Here is a 14,568-nt window from a genome sequence, read left to right on the forward strand (position 1 = left end):
CTAAAGAAATAAAAATCAATGTTTAAGGTCTGAAGAAATGTTCATTTGGCAAATTTATAAATAGAAATTCTTTCAATTAAAAGAAAGTTTAGTTAGACTTATTTTCTTCCCTTATTTCCCAAGTCTTTTCTTTAGCTAGTTAACACATTGTGAAATTGATACAGTTTTACATACAAACCCATCATAAGTCAAAGTTAATCCAGCAACTGATTTGCTTTCACAGAGTAGAATAAAATATAGTAAGTGCAACAAAAAGGTAATGGATGAAGTAAGTAATCCAAACTTGGCAATTCCAACGATGGTTAATTTCAGTTTTTTAAAGAGATAGCCTCCTAAAAACATTCCACCTGCCATACTAGGTAGAATTATGACTCCTAGAAATAAAAAGAGAAAATTTGCAATTATATATTGTAAGTTTATGACTATAGCTTTTCTGATATGATTATATATGTATAAAAACAATATATTTCATATAACACAGTATATATCAACATCATCCACTCATATTTCTTTGTAAGCAGAATGGTAGAAGTTCAAAATGGAGAAGAGAAACAGTGTCATAAAGACAAAAATAATTTCTTCCTCCCAAAAATTATTTAGTTATTTTTAATTACAAAGGCAATAATCAGATAATATTTTTGTCTAAACATAATTTCTATAAGGGACATTTTTTATCCTGGAAAACAATAGCAAAAATATACAATCTTTATGCTTAGGGTATTTGTTCCCATCATCTAAAATCCTTTACGTATTCAAGATGAAGAGTGCCAGCATTGGGTATCTTTCCAAAAGAATTAAAAGAATCATACCACAGTGATAGATGTGTACCCATGTTTACAGTGGCACAGTTTGTAAAAGCTAAAAATTGGAAACAGCCCAATTGCCCATTAGTTGGAGACTGGATAAAGAAGATGTGGTTTTTCTATAAAATGGAGTACTACTCAGCCATAAAGAATAAGAAACTAGAGTCATTCATAGGAAAACGGATGTATATTGAGGCCATACGCTTAAGTGAAATAAATAAGATACACGTGTAAATACCAAATAGTTTCTCTGGTGTGAAAAACTAAAAGTGTAAATAAGATTCAAATTGTGTAACTGACAATGTAAAATAGGAAGAAAGGGGCTAAAGGTGTAGGGGAAGTGGGAAGGGTAGGGGAAAGGAAATAAGGGAAAAGAAAAAATATGAGAAAAGGAAAAAATGGAAACAAAGTCTTTGTAAATAGGGGAGGTTGAAGCGGGTGAAGGGAGGACAGAGGTACAGGGAAAAAATGAGAACCAGGATCTGTCATGCAAAGGTACAAGATCCCAATGATAAATGTAACTGTACCATAAGCTTAAAAAGTACCAATAAACTCAATGAAAAAAAAAAAGAGTCCCAGCATTCAAATACCCACTCCAGTTTGCCCCATGGGTGGGTAAGTGTTCTCATATAGTTGAATAATTAAATTAATATCTATTCCATGTTCATATATATATAGATGACTGAATAGGTTTGTATACTGCATTTAAAATGTTTGATTCCTCATAACTTTTTTATTTTATTTACCTATATAGTTATTATAGAAACTCCTGTAACACAAAAATTCTGGTTGGGTTATAAGAAGTCAAAACTTAACCTCGACAATTAAACTTTATCTTAAATTCAAACAGAATCACAGAATCCTGGTGCAGAAATTTAGGAAAATCATTTACAACTTACTATGATCTAGTTATGTAACACTTGATAAATATTTAATTCATTAAAAATGTAGTCAGCTCCTTTCTTCCCATTTCTCAATGTCAGTAATCTTATTAGGATCTTCTGTATTATTGCAGATTATTCACACCAGAGAAACTATTCAGTATTTACACATGTGTGCCTTATTTATTTCACTTACGAGTATATCTTCAATATGTATCCATTTTCCTATGAATGAATCTATTTTCTCATTCTTTATGGCTGAGTAATATTCCATTTTATAGAAAAATCACATCTTCTTTATCCAGTTTCCAACTGATGGGCAAATAAGGAGCTAAAGGTGTAGGGAAGGTGGGATGGGTAGGGGAAAGGTAAAAAGGGAAAAGAAAAAATGTGAGATAATGAAAAGATGGAAATAAAGTGGTTGTAGATGGGAAGGGGAGGAGAGGGTGAAGGGAGGGCAGGCACAAGGGGAAAATATGAGAACCAAGACTTATCATGTAGAGGTACAAGATCCCAACAATGAATGTAACTGTACTGTATCCCTAAAATGTACCAATAAACTCAATTAAAGCTGAAAAAAATCTAACTAGGCATTTTCAAACTGCCTATTCCAAAATGGAGCTGGTAAATAGGATTATATTGGTGTGGGTTTGAAACAGAGTTCAAGAACTCCACTACAATGGTTCCTCAATAAACTAAAAAATAGAAGAAAAACAATGTAGTCAGTATCTACAGTATTTCCACAATAATGGAGTTATGGCAAGAATATAAAAATGTTTTCTTTAACTAGAAGGTTTCAATGTGCCACTGTAAACAGATATTGCACCATAAAATTCAAAATATTGTATTTGTTTTTAATTCTGCATATTTTGATGGTGTTTTTAAAACTGTTTCATCTTTTGTGGTGGCTTGTGTTTAGTTGTCTTCTCAAAAACTCATGAAGTCATGGGTGGGCTTTTTTGGAGATAGCTGGATGTAGAGTTCATGGGATTGATTCATGATGCAGTGCTAGGCTCAAGGGCACTAGGATTAAGGGTGTGAGCACTACCCACCCTGAGTAATCTGGACAGGATAAAAGGAGAAGAAAGATGCTGTTAAGATCCCTTGTTGCTTTTTCTGTCTTCCAATTTCACTGTTGCCCCTCTGCCATGTGCCACCCTGCCTTGCAGCCAGCCAGATTATGGAATGAAACCTCTACAAACTGTGAGTCAAATAAACCTCTCCTCCCTTAACCTGTAGGTGTAGAGTATTTTGTCTCAGCAGTGAGAGAAAAGTAGCTAAGACATTTTTGGAAACATCAATGCCCTATTTTTTTATTTCAAAGTCCATGAATTATAAAATTATATTGACCACGTTTTGAAACAACTTTAGTATCTCAACACTAAATTACTAAACCTAATCATACAGATACACTATAAATGTCCCATTAAACATGCAACTTTTCCTTTAGGAACTCCTATAGCATAAATTGCAACTTCAAGGCCAGAATAATGATGGACAAATTCAGTAAAGTTTAAGAAAGCATATGGGAATTATTTACTGAAATATAAAATCATATTCACAGATATAAATTGTCATTTATATATCTTCTGTATTATTGCAGATTATTCACACCAGAGAAACTATTCAGTATTTACACATGTGTGCCTTATTTATTTCACTTACGAGTATATCTTCAATATGTATCCATTTTCCTATGAATGAATCTATTTTCTCATTCTTTATGGCTGAGTAATATTCCATTTTATAGAAAAATCACATCTTCTTTATCCAGTTTCCAACTGATGGGCAAATAAGGAGCTAAAGGTGTAGGGAAGGTGGGATGGGTAGGGGAAAGGTAAAAAGGGAAAAGAAAAAATGTGAGATAATGAAAAGATGGAAATAAAGTGGTTGTAGATGGGAAGGGGAGGAGAGGGTGAAGGGAGGGCAGGCACAAGGGGAAAATATGAGAACCAAGACTTATCATGTAGAGGTACAAGATCCCAACAATGAATGTAACTGTACTGTATCCCTAAAATGTACCAATAAACTCAATTAAAGCTGAAAAAAATCTAACTAGGCATTTTCAAACTGCCTATTCCAAAATGGAGCTGGTAAATAGGATTATATTGGTGTGGGTTTGAAACAGAGTTCAAGAACTCCACTACAATGGTTCCTCAATAAACTAAAAAATAGAAGAAAAACAATGTAGTCAGTATCTACAGTATTTCCACAATAATGGAGTTATGGCAAGAATATAAAAATGTTTTCTTTAACTAGAAGGTTTCAATGTGCCACTGTAAACAGATATTGCACCATAAAATTCAAAATATTGTATTTGTTTTTAATTCTGCATATTTTGATGGTGTTTTTAAAACTGTTTCATCTTTTGTGGTGGCTTGTGTTTAGTTGTCTTCTCAAAAACTCATGAAGTCATGGGTGGGCTTTTTTGGAGATAGCTGGATGTAGAGTTCATGGGATTGATTCATGATGCAGTGCTAGGCTCAAGGGCACTAGGATTAAGGGTGTGAGCACTACCCACCCTGAGTAATCTGGACAGGATAAAAGGAGAAGAAAGATGCTGTTAAGATCCCTTGTTGCTTTTTCTGTCTTCCAATTTCACTGTTGCCCCTCTGCCATGTGCCACCCTGCCTTGCAGCCAGCCAGATTATGGAATGAAACCTCTACAAACTGTGAGTCAAATAAACCTCTCCTCCCTTAACCTGTAGGTGTAGAGTATTTTGTCTCAGCAGTGAGAGAAAAGTAGCTAAGACATTTTTGGAAACATCAATGCCCTATTTTTTTATTTCAAAGTCCATGAATTATAAAATTATATTGACCACGTTTTGAAACAACTTTAGTATCTCAACACTAAATTACTAAACCTAATCATACAGATACACTATAAATGTCCCATTAAACATGCAACTTTTCCTTTAGGAACTCCTATAGCATAAATTGCAACTTCAAGGCCAGAATAATGATGGACAAATTCAGTAAAGTTTAAGAAAGCATATGGGAATTATTTACTGAAATATAAAATCATATTCACAGATATAAATTGTCATTTATATCTCACTTATCAAGGAAACAGGTAAAACATATGTCTTACCCAAACGAAAGGTAGCCTGAGAGGCTGTCTGACCAAATTGTTGTTCGATGAACTTGAAAAGGTAAGTAAATGAACCAATATAACTGCTGCTAGCAATCAATGTATAAAGCGCATACAAAACATATAGGTGATTGATAAGGAGGCATTTCACGGACTTTAAAAAACCTGAAGATGATAAACATAAAAATACTATTAGTATAAAGCAACTTAAATACATATTAATATAATAACCATTAATGTTGTAGAAAATCTGAAATTACATAAATACATATCAAATTTAGAGTACCTTAAAATCCTACTGCTAAATTTTTAAAACATATTCTTTCATTATTTTTATTCATATATTGATATTTATTTGTTCAGTTCATTGTACCTTATTTAAGTTCTATGTAAGTACTGTTTTGTAATGTGCCTTGTGCTTGTAATGTTTGGTTATTCTTGGCATTTTACCATAAGCTGCATATATATTAATTTATGTATTTGTTCATTCAGCAAAGATTTGGCATTCATACCAGGCAATATGATAACTGTCTAAGGAATAAGTTAATCCATTATGCAATGTGTTTTCTAATTATCAGGATCTAATTATGTTAATAATTATTAAATAGAAATTTAAATTATAAGCACAATCCAATATTCACAGAAATAAGAATACTGAGGTTTAAAAATCTTAAAGTCCAATATTAACAAAGAAATAGTGTCATCTGCATATAATAAAAAGAAAGGAGCATTATTGATTAAATGAGAAATGGTTAAAAAGGGCAATGGTTAAAAATAGGGCAATAGTTAAAAAGAGAAAGAAAAAGTAAGGACATTTACAACAGGAGCAAATCTTTAAGATTATTGGGCCAAAATATTAAAGTTATCTCCATAGGATTCGCCAATCAGAAAGGCCCATCACTAATTTGTGAGGCATTCTAAATAAGTATGACATTTGATTAACAGAATAAAGCATAGAAATTTATGGCATCATGGAATTTTTGAGGTGAATGAGAATGTCCACATAATCATGATTCATGATGTAGCCCTAATACATAGATTGGTAAGTAATTTAAGCAATTTCTCTCTTTTGGACAGTTCTTATTGTTTACATACTGTTTTTGTGATGAACTGAAATCTTTCTTTGCTTCTCTTGAACCATTTAGTTTTCCTTGAGAGCATGTAAAATAAATTCAGTATATTTCCTTCTATGTGTTCCTAGTTATGTCATCCATTCCTAATAGGCATAAAACTAAGGTCGTCTTTATTTTTTATGTCACTATCCTACAAACACATTGATAATCTATCTTATATTTATAATTGTCTTATTTTTGCTTCTTCAATTTCTTATTTTTTTTAAGAGTCAAACCTAATTCTTAAAGTTTTAGGCAATCCCCTAGTGTTTATGGATTTGATATGGCAAAGTAGAAACCACATATATAAAACTGAAAATTACCTATTATATTAATGTGTATGGTAAATTTCAAAAACTACTAACTCCATAGTGTCCCGGTAAATATGTAACAAATGATTCTTGGGGAAACAAGTCCCTCTTTGTAGTATTTCCCAATTTCTACAATAATACATAGTGTTAAATTTTTCTGCCATGGCTAATTTCAAGCTCCTAATACAGTTGGAAGTGTAATGATTTCCTTTGTGAACCGATACAGACAGTCTCTAACACAACATTATTCTAGGCTTAAAGTTATAGAGAGAAGAAGAAAGGGAATAAATCGAAGACCTGCTAAGATGGCAAACTTGGGCAGTAACTGAGAATATGTGTAATACCATGAGATGTCAACTTCAGAAGGATGCCCAGGGTTTAGGCAGGGGATTGCTCTGGCATTTAACATTTTACCCATTTTCCAAAATCTCAGAACTGCTGATGACATCTCATTACTTCAACCGTTTTTGTCTGGCTGTGGAGGATCATTGCTTCTCAGCAGTTCTTCACTACTCCCTAGGCCTTATATTTGAAAGAGCAGGCACTAGCAATGATTGATTCACATTAATGATGCCAAGTATTTCAGCGACTACTGTGCTTCTGTTTCAGTTTTGAATATTTTGGGAAACAGTATTTTTCAGGACAGTTACCGAGAAAAAATAATTTTATTCTAATTACCTAGAGTTTGAGAAAACTCTCCTGAGTTTGCCCTAATTCCTAAGTCTATGAGAGTAGTTAAGTTTAACTTGACCACACAGTCCTTAAGGTAATTTGCTGCCATTGTCTCCGTATTTATATTTCTCACCAGCAAGCAGCTTTTTGGGAAAAAAAAATTCTTGGAAATTCTTAGTAAATTCTTGGAAAACAGAGTAATTTTCTGTCACTGAGGCACAATAAAATACCTCATATAATCTGTCCCTTAAGTGAATTAATGAACTATTACAGCTCATTTGACTCTCACTAATGTTCTACATAACATAATTTTGAAATGAATGTACTCTGATTTCTACATGACAGGTTTTCTAGCCTTTGGTTGTTTTTTCCAAGATAAAGGCCATAAACCTAATTCTATTCAGTTTGTTAGATGCTCAGGAAGTACATACTAACATTAATAGGAATTTCAGGAATATAATCAGCTAAATTTAGTTCACAGAAAGTTAACTCCAAAGTACTTAATGTGATATTATTTTGAAATACTCTTCCTTCCCATTGGCACTAACATTTCAATGTAGACTATGAATGTAAAATTCGTACCAGTCAGAGTAACATCTTGACGTTTATTGGTCAAATTAGCTGTTTGGTTTTCTTCTTCATCTGCTTTGAGTCCACACGAAGTTGCTGAAATCTTCCTTTTTTGTTTCTGTGGTTTATTTGGATTTCGAGGCAGAAAAAAGAACGGTATGGAAGAAATGATGGACAGTAGTCCAGACATAAGGAATCCAAGCCACCAAGCACCAACCCAGCGAGCATCCTGAGGAGTTATTCTGATGCTGCCTAGAGTAAATAAGTAGAAAAGCCAGTCAAAAGTCAGTTTGAAATAGAGTAAGTGCTGGGCAACATTGATAATGACTTTTTTTTCCCAATAGAAGAGCAAAGTAAACTATATCGAATCAATTCTAAGGTGCTATTTTCTTCACTTCATATTTTGTCACTTCAAAAATTGGAAGAAGTCTAACATCTGATGGCATTTAACAATTGCTCTGTCCAGGAATCGGTCGTGATGATGTCATGGTAGCCTGAGTTTGTGTAAATAAACTCCACATCCTTTCTGAAGACATCACTGAAGAACTACAGCTTTGCATATTTACTCCAGAAAATGACTTTAAAATACTCATATATGACTTCTCATGGTCATCTGTAAATATCTATCAGCACCATCTGCTGAGGTAAAGAAAGTACCAGCAGTGAAACTTAAAGCAGTTTGCAGGAAAAGTCTTAGAGCCACTAGAAGGGCTTTGCCCCACCCTAGAAACCTGCAGTTACAGCTCTGTTGTCAGCACAAAGCATGAGACAGGTAAAAAAAAAAAAACACAATGAAAGTATGGGTTTAAAAGCAACTTAGAAAAGCTAGGCTCTAAATGTAATGTATATTTAACCATTTTATTTTTGCTACATTTTCCTTAAAGCACACAAGAAGATAATATGTTACTGCTATATATCATCATGTGTAGATGAGTACTTCCATAAGTATAAAGTAGTCTAAGTATTATGAGAGGACACACGAGGCAGTAGCACAGTGGCAGAATAGGAAGCCACATACTATCCTTCCACCAACAAATAAACTGGATAGCAACACACAGTCCGTGGTCAGCTCCCTTACTGCTGAGCTTGTGGTGAAGCTGAATTTCACAGCAAAAGGGCCTGGTGAAGCAAAGCTGCTCACCTTATGGTGGTAAGGAAGAAAAGGAAGAAAGCCAGAGACGTGCAGTCTGAGATTAAGATATTGTGCCCCAGGCCACTTGCTTATGACCTAGTGCCTTCAGCCAGGCTCTACCTCCTGGTCTTCCATCACCTTCCAACAATGCCATGGAATTAGGAACCCATGAATGGACTGATCCACTCACAGAGTCCGAGCCACTAGGATCCAATGGCTTTCCCAGATCTCCACCACTGAACTCATGAGCCTTTGGCCAGGACCTGTTAGATCCACGCAATCATACTCCATGAACTTTTCAGTGTGCTTTTCAGTTGTTATCTTGCAGACCACAGGAAGTGCTGCAAGAATAATTCTATCAACCAAGAATCCTATAGCCCTCAAACCTGTTTACAGACAATGGAGAGGCAATCATTTCCCAAACAAAATCTGAGGAGGTTTAATCCATAATTAAATTAAGGAAAAGATACTCATCAAGAGGTTGAATATATGGAATTAAGTATGTTTGTGGCTAAGACAATAAGCCTGGATTTGACTTGTGGAGTTTTAGGTGCTTATAACACATGTAAGAAAAAAATAAGAGAGTACTGAAAATATCAATTTAGGAAGCTGAAATAAAAATATCCATTACAAGTAAATTAGTAGAAATTGATTTTATTTCATGAGTGACAGAAGCTAGATATATTATAGTTGAGAGGTAAATGGGAGGTAAGAAAGGAAACCTTTAAGTTTTATTTTTTTTCAAAGTGTTTGGCTATGAGGAGAAAGGGAAAAACAGAAAATCAGCCAGGAAGCTGTTTGTGGATATTAAAAAAAATCACATAATCATTTTATTTATATATACAAATTTAAATCATATTTATTTTATGTTTATATATTAAAACAGAATAATGATTAATAGATAGATAGACAGACTGACAGACAGATAGGAAGGAGAGACATAAAATGTTTTTCCTAAGGACAAAGAGAGGCTGCAAATGGAGAATTGAAGACACTGGATGGATCAGGAAATGTGTTTTTGAAACTCAATCTTGGAAGAGGTGAGAAGGGAGACTCTAAGACACATTTGGATGTATTAACATCAGCTGAAGACAGATGCCTTTTCCACTGGGCTGGGAAAAAACATGAAAAGGGATGTGGTGCAGGTAGATCTGTTGGAAAGAGAGGTTAAATTAGAGTATCTACATGATGGGTACTGTTTCTGGGTTTACTAGGGGAAGTGCTCTGAGGTGGAGAAGGTGATGACGTTCACTTACGTGAACACTCCTACACTGGTTTACTCCACAACACATGTGGAATGTTTCCATATGCAAAGGCCTTTGCCAGGTCTAGAATCAGTGATCAAAAGCCAAAGTGCACAGTGCAGCCCTCAGTACAGTCCAGCTATCAGTCAGCCCTTCAACCTCATATCAGCTTTAGCAAAGCAAACTCTAAACTCTGCATTTCAAGGTCCAATCCGCCATCAACTGGATTTCTATATTTACTTGACTACATAGCCAGTTCTGTGGGAAAAACATTTTAAATTTGTTTGTTTTGGATCAAGTAATGTAAACAAGATTATTAAAATTTCTCATTTTATACTTAGTTGTAACAGTATGTAGAGCAGGAGCTGAATTTCATTTTTATTATGATTATGAATGCTTTTTCCAACTTGTAAATTTAAAAATTAGTAAGCAAAGGAATATTGAAAGAGTGAATTTGATTACATGGTACAATGGTGTTAGGTACCTGAAAGATTTGATCATGCTAACTTGTTCTGCTTGTACTTACTCATATCTACATATCCAATGTCCACAAACATTGAAGCAAACAGCGAACCCATTAGAAAGGCTAGTATTGGGCCAATCATTGTTACTGCATTCAAAGCACCTGAAATATTATAAAACAAATATATCAGATGTAAAATATTATAAAACAAATATATCAGATGTAAAGAATTCATGATTCTTATCCAACATGTTTTTGGAAGTAGTATTAGACATTTGTCCAAATCATTTTTTCCAGGCAAAAAGAATAGTAATCATGATAAAAGTAGCAGAGGGTAGATCAGGGGAAGACCTCATTCAATGTAACACTTCTGTGCATTACCTAAATAAACAGAGGATTGTCCTTCTTTAGCAAAGTCATCAAGGTAAGAAATTCCCAGGGGCGCTATAGGGGTCTCCCCTATTCCACGAAGCATGTTACCCATTAGCACATAGATCCACATGTAGGACTCGGATTGCTTCTCACAACCTAGGGAGACAAGAGAGTGCTTTATTTTAAACAGTAATTTCAGCATTCCTATCATGAATTCCTGTCATGAATTAGACCACTGATTCCTTCTGGCTTTTTTCTAATTTTAAGTGATTCATAGTCACTTAGTAGAATTTGATAATACAGAAAAGCACAAAGAACAAAAGAAAATAAGTAAAATTATCTGAGATTTCACTACACAGAAAAAATCTAATGTTTGTTACATATCTTCAACATATTGGTACACATAAAATTATACATAATATTCATTGTATATATTACAGTTCCTATTAAAATCTTTTACAACTTAACACTGTATTCTAACAAGTTCACCATGCCTTTTTCCTGCAGGTTGTCTTTTATACAAGAATTTTAATGAGTGCATAGTACTATATTAAAAAATTTTCTATTAATCAAACATATATATATATATTTTTTTTTGTACCCAGGATCAAACTCAGGACCTTTCGCTTTTAAGTCAGGCACAGTGCCACTGGTCTAAATCCCTGGCTTAATCTTATATTTTTAAAAAGCAAAATATTTCTAATTTTAAATTCTGTTGAAAAAGGATGACTTTATAATAAGTATAAATCTGAGTGTACAGTTTTTTACAATCTTAATTATTACCAGAAGATTAGTCAGTAATAATAATTAGATTAGGGGAAATATTTTTGTCCTTTAATATATATTGAAAATTAATCTCCAGAAAGTTACAAATGTGCTCCCTTCCAACAATACTAAAAATTTAAAATATTTTTCCTTCTATTCTTTTTCCCTTGTTTCTCTTAATCATAATAAGTAGAAAACACTTTAGTATTATAGTTTATAATTATAGTTTATGATTTCTGTTATAATAAATTGAAATATTTAAGTGGTATAGTAGTATACATTTTTCTCAAAAGACATGTTTCTATATGTAGTTAGACAAATTCCTGCTCTTTAATTTCAAGTGCACGTTTTGTTGCCAATTCCCTACTTAAATCTCATTTTTTTATTTACTTATGAAAATTCTTTATGTGCAGTATATATTTACACTATGATGTTGTCTGTACATAAAGGTCAAATGTTTTCCTATTTTCTTTCATCAGTTTTTGTTAATAAATACCACATAAATCATTTTATGAATGTAATTAAAGTTTTAAATTTTAGAATATTTTTACAATTTCTATCAATTCTTACCTTTTCTCATTACTTCAAGTGGTGTTTCAGTGAATGATGAAGTCTGATCACTTAAACAAGTCAAAAATGAATTATCTGATGTATTATCATGGGTTTCTGAAGAATACCTGTAACTGAAAACATCACTAGATTTAAACTCTTCCTTATTTTCTTATAACAAATTTTTATTGTCCCAGAAAACCTGAGGAATATTTTTTTCTTTCTTTGAACTTTCCCCCTCTGCAGCTCACTTGGCTCCTCTAAACCAGTTATGTAGCCTGTGTTTCAGGAGAGAAGCTGGACGCACAGGAAATGGGAGTATCTACTAGGAAAGCCCCCAGGCAGGGTGAATTGCTGCCCTGTTCTCCTTCTAGGACTTGTTATATGCTGGTCAAGATACAAAATAGCTTCTTGGTTCTTGTTCCTCTGAATTATTTGCCTAGGTGACCACAATCTAAGCTCTATCATAATTTATGATAATGTTTCTTTGAAAACTTTACAGCAGTGTTCTTCAATCTATAATGTGTGCCAGTTTATTTACATTTGCATCATCCACCTGATTTGCTTTTGTTGGTGGAATATTCAGTATTCAACTTTGCAAAACTTAGAAAAAAATCTAATAGACTTCAACTTGATGAGGGAGAATTTAATAAGATTAGCAAAAATGGAGTTAGACTAGGGACAAAAAGCCAAAAACGCTGAAGTTCCCTATCTCTCAAACAGCACCAGAACTGCACACCAGGCATCGTGAAGCACTTCAAAAAACTTGAAATAAATACATAATTTTTGTAGTTAGGGGATGTCAAATTATCTAAGATAAATATACATGATAAAAGATGTATGTTTAATGTTCAAGGCTCTGAATTGTCATGAAATAAAAAATGATCAGTTTTGTTGAAGGTAGAGAGTAGGGTAGACTCAAATTTCATGTGAGAATGACATTTGAGATGAATCCTAGTGATGGATGTTTCAAAGGCATAACATGAAGGAAAAGTATTCAAGCCTGCAAAATCAGTAATACAAAAGCATGGCATGACAGTATTACTGAAGCCTTCAAATCTGGTCTCCAGTCATGCAGAGCAGTGAAGATGAAAGTAGGTTTAAAAATTAGAAGTAGTAGTATCACAGAGAAAAACTCTTAATAAAAGTCAAATTTAGAAATAGTCACTATAGAAATATTAAAGTTAATATGAGTAAAAGGTGTGATTGTTGGTATGGTGGTAAACACTTGTCTGGGGCAGAAATGGCTGCTTCTCGATATTCAGAATTGTCTACTTCAATAGGAATTGAAGTTGATTTTTAGGTGCAAACATAGCAGACCAAAATGTCTTTTCTCTGTGTGTAAAATGGAATGAACATGTGGGCACTGTGAAGTCGGTGCAAGAGTTATGCTTCTGAAATAGCTCCTAGGCTTCACCCTGTGTGTGTTCTTTGCTGCTGCTGCTTTTTCTTCTCTTCCTAGCTCCTGTCGCCTGGACCAACACTGGCATGAGGGTTGTGAGGCCAAGACCATGTGCGGCCGAACAAGATGATAAAAAGCAATATCATGCCAACCTGCAACTGCTTTTCACATCAACTTTGAGGTAAAAAATAAGCTTCAGTCTTACAAGAGCAGTTGCTACTTTAAGTTCTTTCTCATGAGCAGCTGATTCTTATCCCAGATACTCTGGGACATTCGGAAGAACAGCCTCAGTGGACCGGGTGTGGGAAAACCGTTGTGGTGAGGTCTTACTGAACATAATGTCTTTTTTTTTTTACCAGGGATCAAACTCAGGCCCACCGGCTTGCGAGGCACGTAGTGGAACCACTAAGCCAAATCCCCAGCCCTATAACTTAAGTCTTACATACAAAGACACGGGGCTACATTTATCATACCAAAAAAGCCATAAAGATTTTATTCCTTATCAGACTACGTACTTTTTTCGTGCTATGCAAATCTCAACCTATGAAACCCATGATGAATAAAACAGTCGGTTAATCGTTACATACAAAATACACACATTCCTATAAATATTTTGAGTACTCTTCTTTAAATAAAGAACTGCCAATTAAAATAATAAGAGTAAAATTCTACTACTAATTCACATGACAATGACCATCAACAGTGCACAGCAGTGCAACGCTTACTATCCCATGAAGAAATGTGGTAAAGCAGTCAGAATACTTCCAGCGCCCATAATGGCACAACCTATTCCAATTATCTTCGGTCTGTGTAGCTTGGATCCAAAGTAACTTACAAACAAGATCACAAACAAGTTTCCTAGAAAGAGAAAAAAAATTATATTGGCATGGTCCATTCCACCAAGTATTGACTGAGCCTAGTTTTGTGGCCAAAAACATCAAAGACCCAAGTGGAAGCAAAGAGAGCACAAATGTAGTACCTTTCATCAAAGATTAGATCATTCAATTGAGGTAAAATTCAACCTTTAATAAACCAGTCATTGCAAAGGTGTAGAGAACCACCAATAAGTAAAGCATATTTTTAATAAATAGTATAAACACCATGTATGTTATTGGGTTTTTTAATAGAGTAGGTTTTAGATACTAAAGAAGCCACTTGAAACATTGGCAATATTTGTGAAGCAGAATTTTAGTGAAAAATT

At 33.9% G+C, this 14,568-nt stretch overlaps 1 protein-coding gene across 1 annotated transcript in view; it reads right to left on the reverse strand.

The window, feature by feature from the left end:
* LOC104856297 (solute carrier organic anion transporter family member 1B3) overlaps positions 1 to 14,568 on the reverse strand; it is a 55,507-nt gene that overhangs the window by 22,037 nt on the left and 18,902 nt on the right. The window contains exons 4-10 of the mRNA XM_010615656.3: positions 14,093 to 14,225; positions 11,987 to 12,099; positions 10,661 to 10,807; positions 10,343 to 10,441; positions 7,453 to 7,692; positions 4,776 to 4,940; positions 179 to 374 (exon numbers count right to left, since the gene is read on the reverse strand). Coding sequence (XP_010613958.1) covers positions 179 to 374; positions 4,776 to 4,940; positions 7,453 to 7,692; positions 10,343 to 10,441; positions 10,661 to 10,807; positions 11,987 to 12,099; positions 14,093 to 14,225 — 1,093 coding nt within the window. The remainder of the gene's footprint in view (positions 1 to 178; positions 375 to 4,775; positions 4,941 to 7,452; positions 7,693 to 10,342; positions 10,442 to 10,660; positions 10,808 to 11,986; positions 12,100 to 14,092; positions 14,226 to 14,568) is intronic.

This window comes from Fukomys damarensis, unplaced genomic scaffold (assembly GCF_012274545.1).
Source record: "Fukomys damarensis isolate Sample0158 unplaced genomic scaffold, DMR_v1.0_HiC HiC_scaffold_19, whole genome shotgun sequence".
Taxonomy (NCBI): domain Eukaryota; kingdom Metazoa; phylum Chordata; class Mammalia; order Rodentia; family Bathyergidae; genus Fukomys; species Fukomys damarensis.